Here is a 27166-nt window from a genome sequence, read left to right as displayed (position 1 = left end):
ACAGCACCCTATGACAAAATGGAACCCACCAGCAGTGTGAGGAGACCTGAAAGTGGCACATGGCAGAGTGTGGCGATGGAGACAGCAGCAATGGGAGGCCGTACAGGGACCCATGACACACTCTGGACCTGGCAGCAGCATGAGGAGGCGGTACAGGGGCCCATGGCAAGAAGAAGAAGAAGAAGATGAGGATAAGGATGAGGATGAAGAAGAAGAAGAAGTAGGATGAGGATGAAGAAGAAGAAGAAGAAGTAGGATGAGGATGAAGAAGAGAAGAAGAAGAAGAAGTAGGATGAGGATGAAGAAGAAGAAGAAGAAGAAGAAGAAGAAGTAGGATGAGGATGAAGAAGAAGAAGAAGTAGGATGAGGATGAAGAAGAAGAAGAAGAAGAAGAAGAAGTAGGATGAGGATGAAGAAGAAGAAGAAGTAGGATGAGGATGAAGAAGAAGAAGAAGAAGAAGAAGAAGAAGAAAAAGTAGGATGAGGAAGAAGAAGAAGAAGTAGGATGAGGAAGAAGAAGAAGAAGAAGAAGTAGGATGAGGAAGAAGAAGAAGTAGGATGAGGATGAAGAAGAAGAAGAAGAAGTAGGATGAGGATGAAGAAGAAGAAGAAGAAGAAGAAGTAGGATGAGGATGAAGAAGAAGAAGAAGTAGGATGAGGATGAAGAAGAAGAAGAAGTAGGATGAGGATGAAGAAGAAGAAGTAGGATGAGGATGAAGAAGAAGAAGTAGGATGAGGATGAAGAAGAAGAAGAAGAAGAAGAAGTAGGATGAGGATGAAGAAGAAGAAGAAGAAGAAGTAGGATGAGGATGAAGAAGAAGAAGTAGGATGAAGAAGAAGAAGAAGTAGGATGAGGATGAAGAAGAAGAAGAAGAACAAGTAGGATGAGGATGAAGAAGAAGAAGTAGGATGAGGATGAAGAAGAAGAAGAAGAAGTAGGATGAGGATGAAGAAGAAGAAGTAGGATGAGGATGAAGAAGAAGAAGAAGTAGGATGAGGAAGAAGAAGAAGAAGTAGGATGAGGATGAAGAAGAAGAAGAAGTAGGATGAGGATGAAGAAGAAGAAGAAGAAGTAGGATGAGGATGAAGAAGAAGAAGAAGAAGAAGTAGGATGAGGATGAAGAAGAAGAAGTAGGATGAGGATGAAGAAGAAGAAGAAGTAGGATGAGGATGAAGAAGAAGAAGAAGAAGAAGTAGGATGAGGATGAAGAAGAAGAAGAAGAAGAAGAAGAAGAAGTAGGATGAGGATGAAGAAGAAGAAGAAGAAGAAGAAGAAGAAGTAGGATGAGGATGAAGAAGAAGAAGAAGAAGAAGAAGAAGAAGAAGAAGAAGTAGGATGAGGATGAAGAAGAAGAAGAAGAAGAAGAAGAAGAAGAAGAAGAAGGATGAGGATGAAGAAGAAGAAGAAGAAGGATGAGGATGAAGAAGAAGAAGTAGGATGAGGATGAAGAAAAAGAAGAAGAAGAAGTAGGATGAAGAAGAAGAAGAAGAAGAAGAAGGATGAAGAAGAAGAAGAAGAAGAAGAAGAAGAAGAAGAAGAAGAAGAAGAAGAAGAAGAAGGATGAGGATGAAGAAGAAGAAGAAGAAGAAGAAGAAGAAGAAGTAGGATGAGGATGAAGAAGAAGAAGAAGTAGGATGAGGATGAAGAAGAAGAAGAAGAAGAAGTAGGATGAGGATGAAGAAGAAGAAGAAGAAGAAGAAGGATGAGGATGAAGAAGAAGAAGAAGAAGAAGAAGTAGGATGAGGATGAAGAAGAAGAAGAAGTAGGATGAGGATGAAGAAGAATTCCATTCCAGCAAAAAGTGTATCTGCAGAGAGCTCCGCTATTTCTGACAGTTCTCTGACAGTTCCTTCACATTTACAGCAGTTGAAACATTGTATCTATTTGTTTCCAAATAAAAACATCTGTATCCTAAATGGAAACAAATAGATACAATGTTTCAACTGCTGTAAATGTGAAAGAACTGTCAGAGAACTGTCAGAAATAGCGGAGCTCTCTGCAGGGACACTTTTTGCCGGCTGTAGAAGGGATGAAAATCGGCCGATCGGGGAAAATTCGATTCGCGCATCCGAAGTTTGCTAATATTCGGATTCGGTGCAAATCGAATTTTTCCTAATATTCGAAATGAATTCCACTTCGCCAGGTTCGATTCGCTCATCTCTAGTTATTACTGAATGAGCCTGGCCCACATGCATTGCATATGAATATATAAAAGTATACTCACTTCATCTTTATTGTCATCATTTATGACATTTAAGTCTGTATCAGTCTCATCTTCATCTTCTGACTCATCTATGAGGGATATAAGATGCTTTATCAGAAACAATATTATCAAACATTCAATAATTAGCATACAGATTTTGTAAAATGTATCAGTTATATGGAGTATTTCAAGTCATTAAGCCAAGGTTCATACTGGAGTGTGTTTCAGAGCGTTTTCTGGTTTGCAGAAAAACACTACAGTCCATTTACCATGGTTTCCTACAGATCTAGTTCACATCTGTGCGTATTGAGCTGTTGTGTTTTTTTGGAAAGGGTCAGGGACTTTTTTCCTGCAGCAGATTGCGTTTTATGTGTAATAGACTTCAGTGGAACTGCACCAAAAATGCAAGTGTTGCATTTTTTTGCGTTTTGCTATTTCTTTCCCCAAAAGGAAAGTATGACAATTTTGGGTTAGGGTCAGTGGTAATCAATAGATTAGAGTTAGCAGTAATATGTATTGTTAGGAGGTTAACTCTAAACGTAACTGCTAGCACTAACTCTAACCCTAACTCTAAGTAGTAGTTCGGGTTACAGTTAGGGTTAGAGAAAGAGTTAGGGTTAGAGTTAGGGTTAGAGAAAGAGTTAGGGTTAGAGGTAGGGTTAGAGTTAGGGTTAAAGTTAGGGTTAGAGGTAGGGTTAGAGAAAGAGTTAGAGAAACAGTAAGGGTTAAAGATAGAGTTAGAGTTAGAGAAAGAGTTAGGGTTAAAGTTAAGGTTAGAGTTAGGGTTAGAGTTAGGGTTAAAGTTAGGATTAAAGTTAGGGTTAATGTTAGGGTTAGGGTTAGAGAAAGAGTTAAAGAAAGAGTTAGAGTTAAAGTTAGGGTTAGAGAAAGAGTTAGGGTTAGAAATTGGGTTAATGCTAGGGTTAAAGTTAGGGTTAATGTTAGGGTTAGAGAAAGAGTTAGGGTTAGAAGTTGTGTAAAAGTTAGAGCTAAGGTTAGAGTTAGGGTTAAAGTTAGGGTTAGAGAAATAGAGAATGAGTTAGAGTTAAAGCTAGAGTTAGGGTTAGAGAAAGACTTAAGGTTAGAGAGTTAGGGTTAAAGTTAGGGTTAGAGTTAGGGTTAGAGAAAGAGTTAGAGAATGAGTTAGAGTTAAAGCTAGAGTTAAGGTTAGAGAAAGACTTAAGGTTAGAGAGTTAGGGTTAAAGTTAGGGTTAGAGTTAGGGTTAGAGAAAGAGTTAGAGAATGAGTTAGAGTTAAAGTTAGAGTTAAAGTTAGAGTTAGGGTTACTGAAAGAGTTAGGGTTAGAGAAAAGGTTAGGGTTAGAGGTAGTTTAAAAGTTAGAGTTAGGGTTAGAGTTAGGGTTAGAGAAAGAGTTAGGGTTAGAGAAAGAGTTAGGGTTAGAGTTAGGGTTAGAGAAAGAGTTAGGGTTAGAGTTAGGGTTAAAGTTAGGGTTAGAGTTAAGGTTAGAGAAAGAGTTAGGGTTAGGGTTAGCAGTCATTGTTAGGGTTAGCGGTGATTGCTAGGGTTAAGGTTAGTGGTAATTGTTAGAGCTAGCTTTTTAGCCCTAACAATGACTGCTAACCCTAATTATTACTTCTAACCTTAACTAAAAACTGCAAACAATAATAAGCAAAACACATAAAAAACACATTGCAAAGCACATTAGAAAAACGCATCAACTGCACCCTGCATAGCTGTGAACCAAGACTTAAAGGTTCATTGGGACTGCTTTACTAAAGGCAAATAAGCTGTTCACTTTACAAGGGAAGTTGCACTTTGCAAGGAAAATTTCCCCAGAGCTAGTGAATGGAATGAAGGTCTGCTGAGTTTTATCATCCAATCATGTACAAGCAGGGCTGCTGTTAAAAACCATGGGGCCCCATACAACCAACCTGCAAAGTGGCACCCCCCCCCCCCTCACAAAAGAAAAAAACATAGTTTGCTATGCTTCAGCTATGAATAAACACGGATCAGTACCAGTCACTCTTTGTGTTCATTCAGGAAAAGAAAGGGCAAATGTGACATTTACCAGACCCTTCCCCCTCTACATTCTGGAGGATACTATAGTCTGCTTGCAGCTGCCAGTAGGATGCAGAGGAGGGAAGTTGACAGCACTTTGGAGGTGGGTGCACACTGAGGGTCCTGTACAGAAGGGGGAAACGTATAGGCACAGGGAGAATGATGGGTGCGGTGGGGGGCAATTAGTGGAACCGATCCCCTGTATGGCTCTCTCTGCAGCAGCTGAAAGCCAGCGGGAGGTAGAGGAAAAGCAGCCAGCTTTCCAGCTGCTGCTGAGAGTGCTATACAGGGGATCAATTCCAGTAATTGCCCCCCACTGTGCCAATTACCCTCCCTGCCCATATCCGATTCACCCAGCTGCTTGGGCCCCCCTGCTGGCCTGAGCTCTGTACAGGAGGACTGGTAGGTATCCCCTTATCCACAGCCCTGTGTACAAGCAAAAATACAGTTGTTTTTTTTCTGTGCACGTGATTGGGTATTCTTTGCAAAGTGCAATTTTACAGCATATACTAAGCTCAGGAGAAAATTCCCTTGCACAGTGCAATTTCCCTTGCAAAGTCCGTAGCCTATTTGCCTTTAGTAAATCAACCCTGTTCAACGGGAAAGCTTTGTTCTACCTTCTTGGGAGAACTCTTTTGCTGCGGCGATTGGCTTGCTTGCTCCAGGCACGGGATAGGTATAGGAGCTTTTAATACTGCACAGTGGCAGTGTGCACTTTGGACAGCACTTTCTTAAAATCTGTATTGCTGCACTGACTAAAGAGTCCAGGTTTTTCCCACGCAAACATTCCTAGGGAGAGAACAGAAAATACAGCGGTGTAAAATATGTGTAAGGAAATCGATAAAACACATAAAACAAGCCTGGCTGTGTTATGAATTAAAAGCCTCCAGCTGCTAGTGAACTGTGTGCCGTATGATGCTGAGTGACTGGGAGGCATACATCATTATGTATTGACTTCAAGCTATATACCACACTGGTATTTATGAAGCAACACTGTTGTTGGTCGCGCTGCAGTAAAGATTTGAAATGCAGGTGTGTTGCCACCCAACCAACATTTGCTTGGTTCATGATAGTAAATGAACACCAACAACCATGATGACGTCATTGTGTATGCCATAGACCAGCCATATTCAAACCAACTAACTACAGATCTTCCAGAGGCTGCTAGGGGTTTCTTGAGCTGCGAATGATTGCCCTCTCATTTGGTGGTATCTGCATAGTTCCAGTTCCAAAGCAAAATTTTTGTTCGATGAATCCAATTTCCCAATCACAATAATAACGACTTTCAATGAATCCGAAATAAATTATAACAAAACAAATTACCCGAATTTGAAAATGAATTTGAATTCAAACAGGAATTCAAACAGGAATTTAAATTAAAAAAATAATTAGCAAAAATTCATTTGAATTCAAAATTGAAACATATTGCAATAAATGCAGTAAGGTATAAAAGTGAAAAAAAGATTCCTAGGCTGCTTTATAGAATAGAACAGAATAGAATAAAATAGCATAGAACAGAAAATTAAAAAATAGAATAGAACAGAATTAAACAGAATATAATAGACTAAACAGAAAATAATAGAATATAAAGGAAAAGAAAAGAATATAAAATAATAAAAGAGAATAGATTTAAACAGAATAGAAAATAAAAGAATAGAATACAATAGAATGGAATAGAATAGAAAAGAATACTATAGAAAAAAATAGAATGGAATAAAATAGAACGAGAAAAGCCATCTTCCGAAATTAAAATTTTTACATTTGAGTTTCAAATCTTTTTCAAAATAACGAATACATAGAACAAATCCAAACATACACAACGAATTACAAAAAGGAATTATCCTAACATAACGAATGTGATGAAAAAATTTATCTTAACGAACGAATCTGAAAAAACACAAATTTTTCTGTTGTGCACATCTTTAGTAAATTTGGTAAGTTCTTTGGGTATGTATGGATATCTGGTCATTGGTTCGTCTTAAGTCCTGTTTCTACCAAGATCACTGCAAGCCTGCAGTTTGTATTGGTTACATCCTGGTGCTCTGGTTTCCTCCAACAATCAAAAAATGTACAGGTTTAGTTAGCCTTCATGCCAACTGGTTTTCAGCTTAGTTTACACTTGTGGTTGGGGGAGTGGTAAAAATAAGTAGTTGAGCGGAAATTCTATCACTCCCCAAGCCTCCCTCCCTTAATGGGAAAAGTCAGTCAGACAGCAGTGTACACATGTCATGGCCATGATGCTTACATTGGTGGTCAGTGGGAAGAATATTCTTTTCATTGGTGGTCAATGGGAAGAATGTCTCTTACAATGGTGGTCAGTAGGAAGAATTTTCCATACTTTGGTGGTCAGTGGGAAGAATGTTCTTTACATTGGTGGCCACTGGGAAGAATGTCTATTACTTTGATGGTCAGTGAAAAGAATGTTCTTTAAATTGATGATCAGTGCGAAGAATATTCATTACATTGGTGGTCAGTATGAAGAATGCTCCATACATTGGTGGTCAGTGGGAAGAATGTCTATTACTTTGATGGCCAGTGGGAAGAATGCCCCTTACATTGATAATCAGTGCAAAGAATATTCCTTACATTGGTGGTCAGTGGGAAGAATGCCCCTTACATTGGTGGTCAGTGGGAAGAATGCCCCTTACATTGGTGGTCAGTTGGAAGAATTCTCTATACATTGGTGGTCAGTGGGAAGAATGCCCCTTACATTGATGATCAGTGTGAAGAATATTCATTACATTGGTGGTCAGTAGGAAGAATGCTCCATACATTGGTGGTCAGTGGGAAGAATGTCTATTACTTTGACGGTCAGTGGAAAGAATGCCCCTTACATTGATGGTCAGTACGAAGAATATTCCTTACATTGGTGGTCAGTGGGAAGAATGCTCCATACATTGGTGGTCAGTGGGAAGAATCCCCCTTACATTTATGATCAGTGTGAAGAATATTCATTACATTGGTGGTCAGTGGGAAGAATGTCTACTACTTTGACGGTCAGTGGGAAGAATGCCCCTTACATTGATGATCACTGCGAAGAATATTCCTACATTAGTGGTCAGTGGGAAGAATGTTTCTTACAATGGGGTCAGTAGGATGAATGCTCCTTACATTGGTGGTCAGTGGGAAGAATCCCCCCCTTAGGGCTCGTTTACACTTGTGGTTGGGAGGGCAGTAAAAACATGTGGTTGAGCCACATTTTATCACCCCACAACCACTCCTCCTTGGGCTGTAAAGCCAGTGAGCTGGGGTGTACACATACTGTGGCCGTAATGTTTTGTTTCACAGCCACTGCAAGAATTATTCCCCCTGTCACACTTGGCAGACAGTACCACCTGGCAAAAACTACCCATTCCCCTGAAGAGGGCTGCACTGCACCAGCTGCTTTGTAGTGGATAAAACAGATATTATATGACCTCCCCCCTGCCTTTCAAACATTCTCTGAAGAGTAATCTAAAATCCTCTTCAGAGAGCTAATACAAGTGTAAACTAACCCTACAGATACTGTAGCTAAAAAGATCAATAGTGTCAGCACTTACTTATCTGAGAGATAGAAATTGCTTCTTGCTCATGGAACCCCTAGCTACCACTGGAAGAACCCTAGCCAAGAAAGGCTACTTTAGTTGATAAGCAAGATTTGTCTATTTTTTTCCAATCGGGGAGGACAATATCTCTTGTGGTGCAGTGAGAGTCAGCAGGGGTCACCCTGGTGGGAAGTCAAATAAAATTGTTCTTTTCTTTTGTATTCAATTACAAAAGTAGCTAAAAATGTTCCAGCCTTTCTAGAGCTAATTTAAGGTGGTCCAGGTGAGATAACCCCTCCCCCCATAGCTAATATAATCCACTGAAATGGTAGCGGCGGAAAATCTGGAAGGATGAGTATGGTGAAAGCTCAAATTTCTGGATGCCTACTCAGAGCCCCAGCAGGAAATGAAAGTGTTGGGCATCAAATTTGGCCCCGGTGACTATAGTCAAGGAAATTGGGAAAGTAAGGTGGAGGATGCTAGTGTTGCACCGACACCAATACAGGTATCAGTGCCGATACTAAGCATTTGCACATGTATTGGTACTTGTGCAAATGCACCGATACCTTGTCACCTGCACAGACAGAAGTCCAGCTTCTGTGTATCGAGGTGACAGGCTCCTCTTCAGGTGGTGCCCACTTTGTACTATTCTAATACAGCAGGGGAGGAGAGGGTGGGGGATGTGCACAGCTCCAGTGCAGCAGATGGACCGCCATCGTCATAGCAACCAATGACATCACATGTGCACCCTACCCAGCAGCATGCTTCTCCTCCCAGGCTTCCCAGCTCCCACCGCCTACATGCCGGGTTCTATGGAGAGAGTCTACAGGTATGGGGGGCTTTGATGGGGGAATCTAATATATGAGGGGCTCTGATGGGGGATGTGATGTAAGGGGGATCTGATGTAAGGGGGCTCTGATGGGAGATCTGATGTATAGGGAGCTCTGATGTAAGGAAGTCTTTGATGGGGGAATCTGATGTAAGGGGGGCTCTGATTAGGGAATCTGATGTATGAGGGCTCTGATGAGGGAATCTGATGTATGAGGGCTCTGATGAGGGAATCTGATGTATGAGGACTCTGATGAGGAAATCTGATGTATGGGGACTCTGATGAGGGAATCTGATGTATGAGGGCTCTGATGGGGGAATCTGATTTATGGAGGGCTCTGATGGGGGAATCTGATATAGGAGGGGCTTTGATGAGGGAATCTGATGTATGGGGGGCTGTGATGGGGGAATCTAATGTAAGAGGGGCTCTGATGGGGGAATCTAATGTATGGGGGCTCTGATGGGGGAATCTGATATAGGAGGGGCTTTGATGAGGGAATCTGATGTATGGGGGGCTCTGATGGGGGAATCTAATGTAAGAGGGGCTCTGTTGGAGGGGCTCTGATGGGGGAATCTAATGTATGGGGGCTCTGATGGGGGAATCTGAACAAGGAGGGGAGGTGGCAGAGTTACAGCAGATGTGCTGGTCCTCCCTGTGAGGGATATTGAGGAGCAGCTGGGTAGCGGGACCCCAAAACAGTACTGTCTGGTGCTAGGGAGAGCCCTGATCAGCCTAATAATGGAGGACATGGACAGGTGAGGAGGATCCACCGATATACATTGTACTGTGTGGAGGGGCTGTACTGAGAACTGGAGATCACTTCCCAGCAGATGTACAGAACTTTCTAGTTAGAGTTAGTAGGAGTCAAGTAGATCAGTGTAGGAGTCAGATAGGTCAGTGTAGGAGTCAGGTAGGTCAGTGTAGGAATCAGGTAGGTCTGTCAGTGTAGTAGTTAGGTAGGTCAGTGTAGGAATCCAGAAGGTCAGTTTCCCGCACTGCTCCTGAGTGAACCCAGGCTTGTCACAGTTACTATAGCCTGGTCTCCCAGAGGAGCGGTGCGGGAAGCCGCACTTGATTCTGACAGGAATCGCATGCATTCCTGTTCAAATCATATACGATTCTTTGCAGTGCAAGTTGAGCCCATTCATTTTGTATGGGCTCAAATCACACTGTACTGCACAAAAAATAGGTATCGGTAATTGGTATTGGCGAGTACTTGATAAAAAGTATAGGTACTCATACTTGGTGGCCTAGCAATGGTCAACCCAATTTTTTGGGTTTTTTTATGCCAGCTTCATGTGTATCTTGAAGGAATCTCTCTATGCAAGGATGTACAGTTGTTTTTTGTCAACTGTTATGGGGAAATAGGCTGAACCTGATCAAATGTAATGCAACTTGCCTGCCCAGGCGGGAGGATGGCCTAGCAATGGTCAACCCGATTTTTTTTTTCAGTCTTGGCAACATGTTAGCAGAGAGCCTGCTCTGATGGCTGGGTATTTCTCAACATTGGATTAAGCCTTTTCTGTGATGCTGGTTAGATGGCGTGCCAGTGAAAAGTCTGAGAATCATACATGTTGCCCTGTGTCTGAAAATACTTTGGCAGTGGCATGTGACAATGGAGGATATCAGGAGCATCCCCAGGAAGCTCCTGGAGAAGAGGATTTTGTGTTCTGCTTTCAGCATATCACTGGTCTTAAGGGACTGCCCGCGCTCCGTAATGAGGTAGGGGTTAAGTTTAATTTGGAGAGAATCTCTCTGAAGTGTAGAGATCAAGCCTGGATTGCTTTCCATGAAAGGCTCTATGTGAGAGGGAACCTGAGGTATCGCCCTGTGGATGATCAGGCTTGGACTAGAACACGTTGGTAGTCTATGGGCCACTTTTTGCTGCAGTGTCCCTTTAACATAGATGTGTAAAAAAGGGATGGGAGGGTTATAGGCATCCCCTTCCTTTATTGCATGGCGTCAGAAGTTACTTATCTTAGCAATACAAATTGCTCATTGCTCAAAGAAACCCCCTGTCAGGGATCTCCTCGATCCCCGCCGCGATGGTCCCGGCGCAGGCGCAGTGCACCGCCCTGTGCAGGGACACGGGCACTAGGTCCGGGCCGGCCGCGGCGTTCGAGTTCGCGCATGCGCAGTAGAAGCCGCGGCTGCCCGCTGGGCACCAATGGCAGCGCAGGGCGGGATATTTAAATGGCCCTGAGCTGTCATTCAGTGCCTTCTGGTCTTTCCTGCATCCTGTATCCTACGAACCTGTACCCTGTAAGTTTTTGACCCGGATTGTACCTGACCTTGCTGCTTTCTCCTATTCTGACCCTTGCTTTGCCTGACCTCTCTCCTGAATGCCCCCTATTGGATTTGACCTGCTGTTGCTGACCTGGCGTGTGACCCGACCATTCTATACCCGCTGCCTTGTACCTTGCCGTCCTCTCTGTTACCGACCCGGCCCGTCTGACCTTGCTCATTCATCCATCCATCCATCCCTTGCAGTGGGGTCTTCTGACCTCCTCATACCAGACTCTTCCCCGTGGGAGCCCTTGGCGCATACCACTACCACTGACGGACGCACCCAGTAGCCACGACCTGGTCTCGGGGGGCTCCAAGTCCATCCCCACCATCAGGGGCCCTGGTGAACAAGCACCCTGGGACTTAGACTCTGTGCGCTGGGGATGCCTATTCAGTGGAGTGCTAGTGGTACCGCCAGGCGGTCCCTTACACCCCCCCTCTGGAAGAACTTTAGCCAAGAAAGGCTACTTTAGTTGATATATAAGATTTTTCTATCTATATTGTAGCTCCGTTAGTACTGATAAGACTTATTCACTGAGCTCTTTAAACTGGTGAAAAAAAATCAGCACCAAATTAAAAATTAAAAAATAAAAAATGTTGTACAGGCTTTGTTTTTTAATGATAGCAGTACCACCATGCAGTATTTTGCTAAACTATGCACAAAAACTCATAAAACTTGCTTAAAATTTTGTTAAAATTGTTCATTTTTTTCTATTAAATTACAAGTAGCTCAAAAATGCTCCAGCATTTATAGAGCTAATTGATGGAAGTCCAGCTGAGATAACCCCTCCCCCACAACTGATCTAATCCACTTGATTAGTAGTAGTGAAAAATCTCTTTGAAATGAAAAACCTCCAGAATCTGTATTACCAAATGTGATAAAGTTATTCTTTTCTTCTGGGCAAATGATTCCCTTTGTACCTAAATAACATTCACATCACAACATTAGTTTATAATTATAAATACATTTTCTTAGCGTGCTGCGTGAGGAAGCGTAGTAGATACAATATATCAAAGATGTAATCATTACTAATTTTGGAACATTGCTCTGCAGTAGACCACAAACTAATAGACTGCTAACTCTGTGGGACAAATCTTTATTGCTTTTTCGGTACAACTATCTACTGATAGTAGATAAGGAAAATATCTGCTGAATCTTTATATTGGTTTCCTTCCTATAATCTACGCCTTTGACATCTTTTCAATGTTGCACATCAAATAGTAAAAACTTGCAAACTTAAAAAATAAATAAATGGGAAAAAAAACTACAAATATTGTGTGTTAGCGACTTTGAATGTCAGATGGTAAAAAAACTGCAGACTATGAAAAGGTCAATGTATGAAAACTAAAACATCTTGAGCAGTGTTAACAGACTGCAGAGCTATGTCTCCACTGCCCTTTCTAGTTACTTGTGCTGTATTGTAGAGTATCTCCATTCCCCGGGCTTGTATGAAGGCTTCTCTTCCCGATCGCACATTGGTCACATGTTTAAGGCAGCGCAGTAGGCCTCTTCGGATCGGGATGTAGGCACTGGAAGAATCACTGATGTGCCAATCTTGGTAGAAATGCAGCAAGCTACACACATAGCCTCTATTCACCGCTCTTCTGACATTGGACTCTAGAAAATAAAAAAATAAAAATATTAGAATGCTAATATTATTAAAGAAAGTTCAAGCAATGAATGAATGATATACTGTATAAGCAGGGGCAGACTGACAACTCATGGGGCCCCCGGGCAATAGGGGATCATGGGGCCCCTGTGTCCTCACCCACACCCAAAAAAGCCTATGAAAAAGGTACCAGGGGCATCTCATGGGGCCCCCTACTGACCCAGGGCCCTCAGGCAATGCCCGAGTTCCCAAATGGTCAGTCCGCCCCTGTGTATAAGGTAGGAAATTGAAATGCTAAAGAGAGTAGCTGGAAACAAGAGTCCTAGTAGTAAAGTCTCTCAATCAACATTAACTATTTTTAATCCTTATGCTGCTACCATTAGTAAATAGATTGGAAAGTATATTGTATTTTTTTGTTTAAAACTTTTTTTCACATTTCTTCAGTTGCTTTCTGTTTTCTGGCCTAGGCCAAAATGACGTCATACATCCCAGAAGTCTTTGTGGGCATTGTTTTTTTTTTTCTTTGGAGGATGGGTGGAGCGGCTTTCTCAGTTAAGAACACCCTCCTGCCTGCAAGCATGGGCTAAGGACAGATGGATTCCAGGAAGTCATTGCTACATGAATCATCTGCCTTTTCTTAAGATGGCTGCTGCTAAAAATGCTAGGGATTTGCTAGAGTTTTTCAAAGTGATATCTTAACAAAATAAAGCATGGAGGCATGGATGGATGGGTGAGTTTGCTTTGAATATTAAAAATGAATTAAAAAACACTTTGTTTGTGGTGCTCAGATACAGCTAAATTCTGCGTTAACAATTTATGCCCAGCTAAAGAAAACACTGGCTGTACCTACTAGTGTTAAGCTAACTGTGCCCGGGTTAGGTTGGGGTTAGCCAAAATATACTGAAGTTCAAGTGCTGAATTTGAACCCCATTGAAGTTGTTGGGAGCCAAATGTTAAAAATCAGTTCTGGTCATTTTCTAGGCTAATAGGCAAAGACTTGCCAAACAAATGGCATGAGGGGCTGGGCACTTCCCTGGGGAACATGTACCAAAGCAAAAATCGTTGAAAACTACATTTGGTGAGGAGCAGTGATTTTAAAGATGTTTAAAGTGAAACATTAAATGCTAAATTACTTTAAATAACATGCCTGGGGGTTCTATTAACCTGCCTGTAAAGTGGTATGTCTATATGATGTATACAACCTACTACAGCAAGTTTGACATTTAGAAAGAAAACAAGTTGAAATAGCTGATAAATGACAGCTCCCAAACAAATCAACCAGGAATTTCCTTTCATCTATACCAGACCCTTACCCTAGATGAGGGTCTGGTATTCTGTAGACGTTAACAGGGGACTCCATGCAAAAAAGACAGATTGAAGGAGAACCTGCTGATGCATCTGGACACTTTGTTCATTCACCCCAAATGACAGCTCCCAGTCTTGCAAGACAATGCAAACAAAGGGGCGTTGCTTTGCTATGAGTAAGGCCACAGCGGCCGAACCACGTAAGAATTGTTTTACTGAATGTACTAGTGTAGCCACTAAAGATTTTCAATGTTTAAGTCCACAGAGTTGCCAGCTTATTTATATTAATGTTAAACCTAGAGAGGCACTGCGCATCCCAGCCACGAGCACCGTTTTTCAGCCTTGGATAGCATCAACAGCAGTAGAAGTTGGGTATTGTATTCAGTGATTCTATGAATGTGGGCATATTTGGTCATTGATGTCACAGGGGAACAAGCAAAATTAGGAGAATAATCAGAAACTCATTCCTAGTGGGTAGAGCAAAAGTTAAAAAGCCACATTTTACCTAAACCAAAAAAAGTTAGTTTTTAAAATAAGTGGTGTTTCTATTCCTGTGTGCATGAACCCTTAAAGTCAACCTAACTTCTACCTGTAAGACGTTTAATTTACTAAACCATAATGCATCATAAACAATTGCTGTGATTATTTTTACATTAAAGATGGTTTTACTTTCATTTTTCTGTGCTGCTGATCTTCTCCAGCCCTTTCCAGTCGTTTGATGTACTCTCTCCAGCGTTGACTGCACATCATTGCTCTGAACACACTTTCTGATAGTGACAGAAGTGAACCATACATGCTCAAGGTATGTCAGCATGACTTGTGGTCTCCTCTAGGGGTGCATTTGACTGGCTTACCACTCAGGAAAGCACACTAAAGCACTTAGGAGACAGTTGTCACCCCTTAAAAGGAAGTGCCAGATCACAGACTAGGTTAAAGTGATATTGTCTTCACCAAACTGAAAAGCAGTTTCCTACAAAAGAAGAGGGGCTGAACTTATCTCTCTGGCAGCTTGGGGCACTTATATCCATTCGCCAACATGGAAGAAAAATATATTTGAAATATATTTTCTAAATATTCTTCCCAAATATATTGACATGTATTTGAAATACTTTTCAAATATTCAAAATATATTTCAATATATATATATATATATATATTTATATATACTGTATATTCTGCACGTTGAACTGCTTTTTTTATATATTACAAAATATATGAAAAAGTTTTTAAAAATATATTTTTTTTTCAGATATATTCTTCAGATTTTTTTTAACATATAAAAAAAGTAATTTTAACATATATTTTTACATATATGTGTAAATGGATTCCAAAAATGTAGATTAAATGTATTTGTAAAGAAATACAGTATATCTGAAAATTTATTTTTATAAATATTTTTCATATATTTTGTAATAAAAACGCATTTCAACATTCAACATACAGTATATATATATATATATATATATAATTGGAAATATATTGAATACGGCCAAAATTGTAGTATATCAAATATATGTCTATATTTGGGAAGAATATTTTGAAAATATATTTACAATATACTTTTATTCCGTGTGCTTGAAGCCTTACTACCACAATCAGAATCTTCCTCCCTATGTTACTACAGGAGATCAAAGGGGTCAAAGGATGGAGCCACAGTCTGCAGTAGGAGAACACAAGCATCTTATATTCTCAGACATCTCATACATAATGAAAATCAGAGACATATTAGCTACTACACCTCTTTGGGGATTTTTTTTGGTGGGTATGACATATGCCAGTGTTGTTCTAAAGCCTATATAAGATTTTAGTCATAAGGTTTAGATCTACTATCAGTTGACCACAAGTAGGAAATCAGAGAAGAAGTGCTTCTTTGGCTACTTCCAATCCTAACAAGTTGGACAATAGTAGACATGGTGTAGACATAAAATACAAGCAGTCTGAATGCAGATTTGTTTTATAGTTAAAGCTGGCTATACACTAGTAGATTTTGGAACAAACATTTGTACAAACATTCATACAAAAATGTATTTGATAATTCTCAGTACCAGGGGCGGACTGACCATTTGGAAACTTGGGCACTGCCGAGGGCCCGGGGTCAGTAGGGGGCCCCATGAGATGCCCCTGATACCTTTTTCATAGACTTTTTTGAGTTTGGACAAGGACACAGGGGCCCCACGATCCCCTATTGCCCGGGGGCCCCATGAGTTGTCAGTCCGCCCCTGCTCAGTACATTAGATGACTTGATGAATGTAGATTGAAAGTACAGTAAGTTCAAGTTGTTTGTAAGTCCAACAAAGATAAGCCCTTGCAGACAATGACTGTGAGCATTGATCAGTGTGTTTTGGTGGGGGGAGTCCACCAATCAGAACACAAAGGCACAGCGGAGGAGATCGCCACACCAACATTGCTTGTGTTGGTACGGCGATCTGTCATTTTACGTGTGTACCCAGCTTTACATGGTTGCATATGCAAACACATTTTCGCATCTTAGAAAGTTTGCAACTTGAATGTTGGTATGTAGGGAACTTACTGTACTTCATATTTCTGTTTGCTTTTAGCATTCACTTTTGGAATGAATGTAATTTTATAAACAAAAACCACACACTGTCAGAAATTTGATGTTTGAAAAAAAATTCCATCATGCTCTTTCTAATTTTCTTGTCAGTGCAGTCAAAAGTGAACAACAATTTGACTCCACTAACAATTAGAAAATCAAAAAAATGTCCTGGAGACTGAATATTTTGAACACAATTCTGCTAGTGTATGGCCAGCGTTACTTTCCACAAATAAGGTTGCTGTCTGTCAAGCAATTTCCCGTGTACACAAACAATTCACTAATTTATTGAGCTTTTTGCAGCTGACAACTGAATCTTCTCACTAATGACTTCATAATAAAGCGTTCATTGATGCAGATAATAATTTAGAACCTGCTGTCCAGTCATTCACAATTGTTTTAGCATATGTTTTTTAAAGATTTTCATTAAACCTAATTATAATGACAATATTAGTGGGATATGTAAAGGAAGGCAAGACCAAATCTGAGCAAATGAACACATTTACATAGATTTTTTATAAACTCTCATTATTAATCTATTAATTTACACTGATGGTTTGAATTCAATTTAGAGACAACAGAAGATTTCACACGTTGCCTCTGAAAACAGTTGTCACTCATATCTTCCATTATAGCCAGTTATTCCATAATTAATTACTTTGTGATTTTAAAATGGTGTTGTCCTGCTGAAAGCTAAGAATTATGGAAGACAGGCTTTTCAATCAATCTTACCTTTGAGATAGTGGTCACGGGATGTCTCCTACCTACTTCCAGAGCGGGTGAAGCAGAACAGTCTGAACTAAGGTGGACATATTTCTACATTGGGGTACAGACAGGGGCGGAATGACAACTTATGGGGCCCCCGGGCAATAGGGGATCATGGGGCCCCTGTGTCCTTGCCCAAACTAAAAAAAGCCTATGAAAAAGGTACCAGGGGCCCCCTACTGACCCCGGGCCCTCGGGCAGTGCCCGAGTTTCCAAATGGTCAGTCCGCCCCTGGGTACAAAACATAAGGTTTGCAGGCTAATGCTGGTTCCCCAGATAGTTTTCTACAGATCAACTGGTGCTGGATACAGTTGCTGTGCTTGGTTTGGATCCTGATTGAATCCTCAACAAGAATGATTTGCTTATTCATTTTTGAAAGGTTGGTCCCAATCAATGGATGGAAAACATCTCCCTACAAGTCCTACTATCTTTTTTTCCCATGTCTTCCCTTTCTTTTTTTAAAAGTGTGCTTCCACCTGCTCCTCAGGAAAATAGCCATAGGGCAGCGGGAACTACAGTGACATAGGCAAAAAGAAAAAAAAAAAAGGAATATATGTTTCTGAATTGTAAGGAAAAAACAAAGCCTACCATGCAATGGCAGAGGAAGTGTGATGGGCACAAAAATTGGGTGCAAACCCATGTCAGGTAACAGGAGATTGACAAAGCAGATGCTTTGCGGTAGATTGAGAAGAAGGGGGGGAGGGGAAAGAGGGGTCATGTGATAAAGAAAAACCGAGTAGCCGCACTTTAGCACCTGCCTATGTATGGTGTTGTTGAGCATGGCATAGCCAGACTACTAATAACTTGCAGATATTACACTCATATATACGTGTTCGCTGAAGAGAAGGCATGTTGTGTGCTTACTTGCTACAGACAAAGCAAGTCAGTGTGGTTTAACCATTTGCCCTCCAGAGGATTTACCCCCACTTCCTGACCAGGCCATTTTTTGTGCCACGGCGCTGCATTACTTTAACAATTGCGCGGTCATGCAACGTTGCACCCAAATTAAATTTATGTCCTTTTTTCCCACAAATAGAGCTTTCTTTTGGTGGTATTTGATCGCCTGTGCATTTTTTTATTTTCTGCACTATAAACAAAAAAAGACCAACAATTTTGAAAAAGCAAATATTTTGACTTTTTGCTATAAAAAATGTCATGTAAAAAAATGTAAAAAATCAAATTTCAAATTTAGGCCGAAATGTATTCTGCTCCATGTCTTTGCTAAAAAAAATCCCAATACGTGTAAATTAATTGGTTTACATGAAAGTTATAGTGTCTACAAATGGCAGTATATATACTGGAATTTTGGGTTTTTTATACTAGTAATGGCGGCGATCAGCGACTTATAGCGGGACTGCGGCGGGCATTCTAACACGGGGGGGAACTGACCAACTGCCATCCCCAGTGACACTAATACAGTAAACAGTGCTAATAAAAAGCACTGATACTGTACTAAATGCACTGGGCAGGAAGGGGTTAACATCTGGGGCGATCAAAGGGTTAACTGCGTGCTGTTTTACTATGTGCTGTGTTGTGTTTTACTAGGGAAAAATACTGCTTTGTATTGCTTTGCAGAGCAATACAAAGCAGCATGTCGGTGCTGACAGGGGAGAGATCTGTGTTGTTTATACACAGACCACTCCCCTTTCACTGTTCCTCGGTGATCGCCGAGTACCGGTCAGGAATCTCTGTCAACATCAACAGATGCTGCTGCCAATGGCAGCGCGGTTGCATCCCAACCATGCAAAGTCACATATATAGGTAATTTTGCACAGCCCTGCTTCCCTGTAACAGTAGTTCTGCTATAGGGCTGTCAGGATGTGTCTGTTGTACCATGTACTTGTGTTAAAAAGTATCCTGGTGAAATAACTGATGTTCCTGTCAGTCCCCCTGCCTTCCTATTTCAAACTCACCACTCTAGGCCTGGGAGCACACCTATCTCAGTGTGGTCAGTTTTTCGGCTGTGCTGTGAAAACATTCTGCCTGTCCTCCAATGGTAAGACTTGTGCTGACAAGTCCCCTTGCAAAGTTCTTCACTGGGAAGATCAGTGTGTCAGTGTTATGCAGCTGATAACAGGGATTTGGATTGAGACTGAGGACAAGGACTGAGATTTTTTCAGCCTCTGTAGCCCCCCTTCCCTACATCACTAGATGATTGCCTACATACAGTACAACTTAACTACTTGCCTGCCGCCAGCTTGCATTTTACTACCGGCAGGTGGTTCACGTACAGGTACAATTACCTACCTGTATGTCGGCAGTGGATACCCCTCCCTTCCCCCCTGCCCGCCTTTCTCCTGTTGTCCTTGAACACAGTGGAATTTTGTCAGCAGGTTTCAGTCAATGATTCTTGACTGAGATCTGCGGATCAGCTGCGTCCAATCAAAGCCCAGAGCCCTGTTTTGACAAAACACAGGGCCCTGTACAGAGTAAATTATCTGTTTGTTCCTCCTCCATGCAAAGCAGACAACAACAACAAAAATCAGCATATTCATAATCTGTGAAGCTATCAAAATTCACTTAGTCCTTAAAGTCCTTAATGGGGAGGTACAGCCAAATCTCTTTTTGGCTGTACTTCTCCTGTGTATCAGAGGAGTGCAGTTCGTTCTGCACTCCTGTGAACCATTTTCAGCCGACAGCGGGATGAAGCCCACTGTTGGCTGACATCACTCTGCTCGTCCAGGCTTGAGAGATCCAAACTTCTAAGTTTGGATCCATCCCACGGACCGACGCGGCATAGACCTAGGAAAGTATAAATGGGAAAAAAGTCCCTAGTTCTCTTTTAAAAAAGTCCCACAGAAACAATAGTAGTGCTCTTCAAACAAAAAATTATATACAGGCATACCTCGGTTTACGAACTTATTTTGTTCTGTGGGTCTTTTCGTATAGCGAAATCAAAATGCCGTTTCCCATAGAAATGCATTGAAAACCAATTAATTCATTCCAGAGGTCAGGAAAAAGTAAACGCTACTAAAATACAGCATGAGTTATTTTATCAAGTCCTGTGGTATTTTAGTAGTGACAACCATGTGTTCCCCACTGACAGCTGAATGTAAAAGAAAGACTTGCCGGCAATTAAAAAAATAATTTAAAAAACGGCATGGGGTCTCCACTCCCATCCATACCAAGCCCTTCGGGTCTGGTATGGATTTTGAGGGGAACTCCCACGCCTTTATCCGAGCATGTAGCCTGACAGGTCAGAAAAGGGAAGGGAACGAGCGCCCCCTCCTGAACTACACCAGGCCACATGCCCTCAACATGCGGGGGCATGTTGATAGGGACAAGGGCTTCTTCCCCACAACTTTGGCCGGTGGTGGTCACAAGGAGGTGGAGCCACACACGTGATATCACTGGGTGGCCCTGCCCCTTACACATTTAAGAACTGTCATGCCAGCTCAGAGGCAGATGGCCGGGAGCGATCATCAGGAGCGGAGCATTTTTTTTAAATTATTTTTTTGAGGTGGCGGCGGACATCTTGATTGACATTGGATCTACTGCGGGGGACATTATTTTAGTTTTTTCTTTTAATAAAGGACTTGTCAAAGACTGTGTCCTGTCTTTTCACACTACACTTTTTTGTTTTTGTGAATGAGTAGCGGGACCAGGGGCGGACTGACCATTTGGAAACTCGGGCACTGCTCGAGGGCCTGGGGTCAGTAGGGGTTTCATAGGTTTTTTTGAGTTTGGGCAAGGACACAGGGGCCCCATGATCCCCTATTGCCCGGGGGCCCCATGAGTTGTCAGTCCACCCCTGAGCGGGACCATGTACCACATACTCATTCACATGGGGGGGGGCTGGGATGTGGGGGCCCCCTTGTTAAATGGAGGCTTCCAGATTTCGATAAGCCCCCTGCCCACAGACCCCCACAACCATCGGCCAGGGTTGTGGGGAAGAGGCCCTTGTCTCCATCAACATGCCCCCCCATGTTGAGAGCATGTGACCTGGTATGGTTCAGGGGGGGCGCTCGCTCATCCTCTCCCCTTTCCAGACATGCCGGGCTGCATGCTCGGATAAGGGTTTGGTATGGATCTTAAGGAGGACCCCCACGCCATTATTTTTAAATTCTGGTGTGGGGGTTCCCCTCAAAACCCATGCCAAACCCAAAGGACTTGGTATGAATGGAAGGGGGACCCCACAATGTTGTTTTATTTGTTATGGTGCCAGTTTTTAAATGTAATTACCACTTTTTTTTTCTTTACTATAGCTCAGAGATTCAGCTCTCACTTTTCCCCCAGCTAAAGGAAAGAAAGTTTCCTTTTAGTTTATTTTCCCAAGTTAAAAGAAACAATGGTTCCTTTTAGTTTTTAAAAGAAACAATGTTTCCTTTTAATTTATTACAGGAAACAAAGTTTCTTTTAACTCCGGGGAAAGTGACAGCTAATTCTGTGAGCTATAGTGAAGAAAAAAAAAAGCCGGCAATTGCATTTAAAAATCAGCACCAACATACACTTTGCATTGCGCAAAAAAATTTGTAAAAAATTTGTAAACCGAGACATTATTTTTAATGGATTTTAATTCGTAAATAAAAAATTACGTTAACCGAGGCGTTCATAAACCGTATATCCCTTCTATTAAAACTTACCCTAAGAATAAGTAGACTAAAACTGGAAAGCACAAAATCTGGTGCGGCTCTGCATAGAAACCAATCTGCAAGCTGCAGCTAGAAGCTAATTGGCTACACAGTCGCACTGGATTTTGCACTCTCCAGTTTTAGTAAATCAACCCTGATGCATCCACTTCAGATGCCTCCTACAATCAAAAAACCTCAGCAATTAAATAGAAAAAACACATAGTGCTTACCGCTTCACACTATTTATTTATACACTAAAGGTCATACCTTACAACTGTCGTATGTCAAAGTTCAGGATGTATAAAAAGAAACTATGGCTTGCCTAGGTTCTATTAATTTAATTGACTATTTACTTTGTAATATCTCCATGGGAGGGGAGGACATGTTCTGTATTGTGTTCTGTCCATGTACATTGCATTCTAATACTCTCAGCCTCCTCCATATCTCCATTTTTTTTTTCATGCTGTGATCTGACTTCCTGTTAGAGGGTGTATACATTCGTTCTCAGTGGTCCCAATGAATGTAGAAATGTATCCACCTTCTCTTGAGATGGATTATGGTCTATGGGATTTGTAGTGTGCATAGAGCAGTGTGCGCTCATGACTGCAACTAACATACTGCTCTTTCAGCCTTATAAGAAGGCTGAAAAATACAGCAAGAAATGATTTACTGAAAAATGGATTACAGGGCCATTATGTGGTGGATGTGTATAGATTATTTTTGGAGGATAATGAGACTGTTTAGTGTTCCTTGCTCGGAGTTCAACTTGCTCATTTTGATCTTTCTCTGTTACAATCTGAAGAAGAAATGAAAATCATCCTGCTACCAAGTAGTGAGATTCTTACGGTAGGCATTCCCTTTTCATCTTTCACCTCTTCGCACTGAACATTTTGAAATCCGTGAATTTTTTTTTTCCTGTAAAGATACTTTTAAGCAATTTGTGGTGCTACTATAGTCACAGAACTCACTGGATGGAAAAGTGACAATTTCAGGTCATTTCATTTAAAATGTATGAAGCCCATTTGCAATTCTTGAGTTATTGTGGCAGCTTCCAATCTTATCACTTATTGTTGTTACTTATTTATAAGTTGACAGCATTCGCTGACATGTGGCACCGTGTGTGCGGGGGGAAAATGAGATCTGCATATTCACGTCGTTTTCTGTTAAAATATCCAAAAATAAATTATTGAGAGCAGAAGATGCAGAAAGTAGGCATAATCACAAAAATCCCACTTCCTTATGTGGAAAAACTTAGGGCAAGTACTAGGAGGGGGAAATAGCAATCCTGATACCGCTTGAAAAACTTTTCTTCCTAGTCAACATAAAAAGTTGGAGAAGTCACTTAGGCTTCTGTTTCGGAGAAACTTTACTCTTCATTGAGTAGCTGGGCAAGAAAAGGAACTACACAGACCGATCAGCCATAACATTATGACCACTGACAGGTGAAAAATATTGATTGTCTTGTTACAATTGCATCTGAAAGTGGGTGGGATATATTAGGCAGCAAGTGAACATGTTGTCCCTGACGTTGATGGGGCAAATGGTCCAGCGTAGGGATTTGAGTGATTTTGAGGAGGACCAAATCGTAATAGATGGGCAAATGGGTTAAATCAACTCCAAAAACTTCAGCTCTTGTGGGATGTTCCAGATCTGCAGTGGTAAGGACTGACCAACAGTGGTCCAAGTTAAAATGACTTTTTCATATGTTAAAAAAGTCTGACGAATATATTTTTTAAAAATATATATTTTAAAAAATATATATTTTTTAAATATATTCTTTAGATTTTTTTTAACAAATAAAAAGTAATTTTAACATTTTTACATATATTTGTAAATGCATTCCAAAAATGTAGATTTGTATTTTTAAAGACACACAGTATATTTGAAATGTATTTTTAAAAATATTTTTCACATATTTTGTAATAAACGCATTTCAACATACAGTATATATATATATATATATATATATATACAGTTGCAAGAAAAAGTATGTGAACCCCTTGGGATTACGTGGAGTTTTGCATGAATTGGGCATAAAATGTGCTCTGAACGTCATCTAAGTCACAACAATAGAAGAACACAGTCTGCTGAACATAATACTACACAAACATTAGATGTTGCCATGGTTTAATTGCACATAACATGTAAACATTCACAGTGCAGGGAGGAAAAAGTATGTGAGGCCCTAGCTTAATGACTTCTCCCAGAGCTAATTGGAGCCAGGAGTGAGCCAACCTTGACTCCAATCAGTGTGATGATATTGGATGTGTTGCTGACAGCTGCCCTGCCCTTAAAAAACACACACCTGTTTTGGGTTTACTGGTTTCAAGAAGCACTGTCTGATGTGAACCATGCCTCGCAGAAAAGAGCTCTCAGAAGACCTACCATCAAGAATTGTTGACTTGCATGAAGCTGGAAAGGGTTACAAAAGTATCTCCAAAAGCCTTGATGTTCATGTGTCCACGGTAAGACAGACTGTCTACAAATGGAGAAAGTTTTGCACTGTTGCTACTCTCCCTAGGCGTGGTCGTCCTGTAAAAATGACTGCAAGAGCACAGCGCAGAATGCTGCATGAGGTAAAGAAGAATCTCAGAGTGTCAGCTAAAGACCTACAGAAATCTCTGGCACATGCTAACATTTTTGTTGACACATCTACAATAAGGAAAACATTAAACAAGAATGGAGTACATGGGAGGACACCACGGAGGAAGCCATTGCTGTCCAAAAAGAATATTGTAGCACGTTTGAAGTTTGCAAAAAAGCACCTGGATGTTCCACAGCACTACTGGCAAAATATACTGTGGACAGATGAAACCAAGATTGAGTTGTTTGGGAAGAACACACAACACTATGTGTGGAGAAAAAAAGGCACAGCACACCAACATCAAAACCTCATCCCCACTGAAAACATGGCGGAGGGAGCATCATGGTTTGGGGCTGCTTTGCTGCCTCAGGGCCTGGATGGATTGTTGTCATTGATGGGAAAATGAATTCCAGAGTTTATCAAGACATTTTGCAGGAAAACGTACGACCATCTGTCCGCCAACTGAATCTCCGCAGGGGATGGGTGATGCAACAGGACAATGACCCAAAGCATACAAGTAATTCAACAAAACAATGGCTGCAACAGCACAGAATACGCCTTCTGGAGTGGCCCAGTCAGAGTCCTGACCTCAACCCGATTGAAATGCTGTGGCATGATCTTAAGAGAGCCATTCACACCAGACATCCCAAGAATATTGCTACACTGAAACAGTTTTGTGAAGAGGAGTGGTCCAAAATGACTCCAGATCGTTGTGCAGGTCTGATCTGCAACTACAGGAAACGTTTGGTTGAGGTTATTGCTGCCAAAGGAGGGTCAACCAGTTATTAGGTCCAAAGGTTCACATACTTTTTCCTCCCTGCACTGTGAATGTTTACATGTTATGTGCAATTAAACCATGGCAACATCTAATGTTTGTGTAGTATTATGTTCAGCAGACTGTGTTCTTCTATTGTTGTGACTTAGATGACGTTCAGAGCACATTTTATGCCCAATTCATGCAAAACTCCACGTAATCCCAAGGGGTTCACCACTTTTTCTTGCAACTGTATATGTATTATTTCAAATATATGTCAATATCTTTGGGAAGAATATTTTTAAAATATATTTCAAATATATTTTTCTTCCATATGGGAGTACATGGGGCAGCAGGCACATATCAGGAATACGAAATTATGGGGTAGCATATAATTTAACCATTATGCTGCCATGTCTGTGTGTTGTACAGACCTGACAGCTGGAGGTTTTACACAAACTCCCGGTGGCTGCTGCCACCAGGATTGTGTGTACATCTGAGAAGCTGACTTCTGGCTGTCAGATACAAGCAGTCCGGCACCTCCTCAGCCGCTGGATTACATGTACGCACCTTGCTCTCCTTCCCTTCTTGTTGGGTCCCCCTCTCAGTGTCCCTGGCCAAAGAATCCAATGCAGTGTGATCTGTACTGCTTTACATTTAGTGGAGCACAAGGTAGACATCTGGGGTCTTTTAGAGATCCTGTCATCAAAAAATCACCACATAGGGGACTTTTTGTTCCGTATGTGCTATAAAAAAGATGAGTAAAACAATTTTTTTAAATTGTCAAACAATTAAAGTTACATCCCAGCACAAAACATCCTCACCCCCCAAAAAAATTTTTTGAAGCCCCCCCACCCCCATTTATATGCAAGTAAAAATGTAAACGTACGTTTCAGGGGTGCCTACGCATGAAAACGTTGATTGCGGTACACAGGTTACCTATCGGCATGCACACCAGAGTGAGAGCAATTTTTTTAGCACCAGACTTCTTTCATAGCACTAAACTGATGACCTATAGGGTATTGAAATGTGTTGCCATTTCATAGGCACACGCAAATGTAAGGTTTGACGTGTTGGGTGTCTATTTACTCGGTGCAACCACATCTTTTATATTTTACCAACAAATTGGTAATTAATTACGTGTGTGCCCCAAAATTAACTTTAGTGTTTTTCTTTACAGAAATGTTATGTTTCCTAGACATTTGCGGTAATATTGTGTGATATGAACACTTGGAACTACCACTATTTTATTCTCTGCTTTCAGAAAATATATAATGTTTTGGAAGTTTGTGCAATCTTCAATTATTATCTAAAATTATTTTTTAAAACGTATGCACATAATGCAAAAACAGCTCTGGCAGTGAAAAGGTTAAAGAATGAAAATATTTCAAAGTGTACAATGCCTTTAACATTTTCATTTTTCACCCCTTTCAAGGCACATTTCACTTTGTCTCATGGGGATGGGGGATTTAATAAAACTGGAGAGTGCAAAATCTGGTGCAGCTCTGCATAGAAACCAATCAGCTTCCAGGTTTTATTGCAAAAGTCTAATTGAACAAGCTGAAATTGGAAGCTGATTGGCTACCATGCACAGCTGTACCAGATTCTGAGTGCATCAGTTTTAGTAAATCTCCCCCATAGAATTAAGAAAAGGTGGAATTACACCTTAAATTGCATATCTCATCCATATTTTATTCTGCAGAGGGGAAGAGATTACTAAAAGAGCCAAAGGACAACAGCACACTTAGCTGAGTTAACAGAAAAGCCGTATTCAATTGATCTGCTTACTTTTAAGTCGGGTGAAGGGCTTGTGAACCTGTCCAAGAGGGGTGAGGGGCAAAAATAAAAAGCAAATGTCTAATGATTTTATGGTATTGACTCCCCAAGTACTATGTTGTGTACGCTGAGGAAATCAGAGTTACATATGATGACTGAATATGTAAAAGTATCAAGAAATTATATTTAACATGTAATCACGTAAGCTATTATTGACAGTCTTTAGCCGATAAATATAGATGGGCAGTGATATGCTAATATTATTGCTGTTTTTATTCTCATTTGAAGCACTTGATCCAAATATTTAAAATTGCTATAAAAATGGAATCTGCTTTTTTTAGTTTTGAATATAGTGGGGGTTAGATTTACTAAAACTGGTGAACTC

At 41.0% G+C, this 27166-nt stretch overlaps 1 protein-coding gene across 1 annotated transcript in view; it reads right to left on the bottom strand.

The window, feature by feature from the left end:
• AGBL1 (AGBL carboxypeptidase 1) overlaps positions 1 to 27166 on the bottom strand; it is a 924602-nt gene that overhangs the window by 681637 nt on the left and 215799 nt on the right. The window contains exons 7-9 of the mRNA XM_089687659.1: positions 12272 to 12480; positions 4841 to 5012; positions 2226 to 2293 (exon numbers count right to left, since the gene is read on the bottom strand). Coding sequence (XP_089543785.1) covers positions 2226 to 2293; positions 4841 to 5012; positions 12272 to 12480 — 449 coding nt within the window. The remainder of the gene's footprint in view (positions 1 to 2225; positions 2294 to 4840; positions 5013 to 12271; positions 12481 to 27166) is intronic.

This window comes from Staurois parvus, unplaced genomic scaffold, assembly GCF_062004578.1.
Source record: "Staurois parvus isolate SC_StPar_1 unplaced genomic scaffold, SC_StPar_1.0 ptg000432l, whole genome shotgun sequence".
Taxonomy (NCBI): Eukaryota; Metazoa; Chordata; class Amphibia; order Anura; family Ranidae; genus Staurois; species Staurois parvus.
Note: the sequence above shows the minus strand (reverse complement) of the source record. Positions and strands in the feature narration are given on the sequence as shown.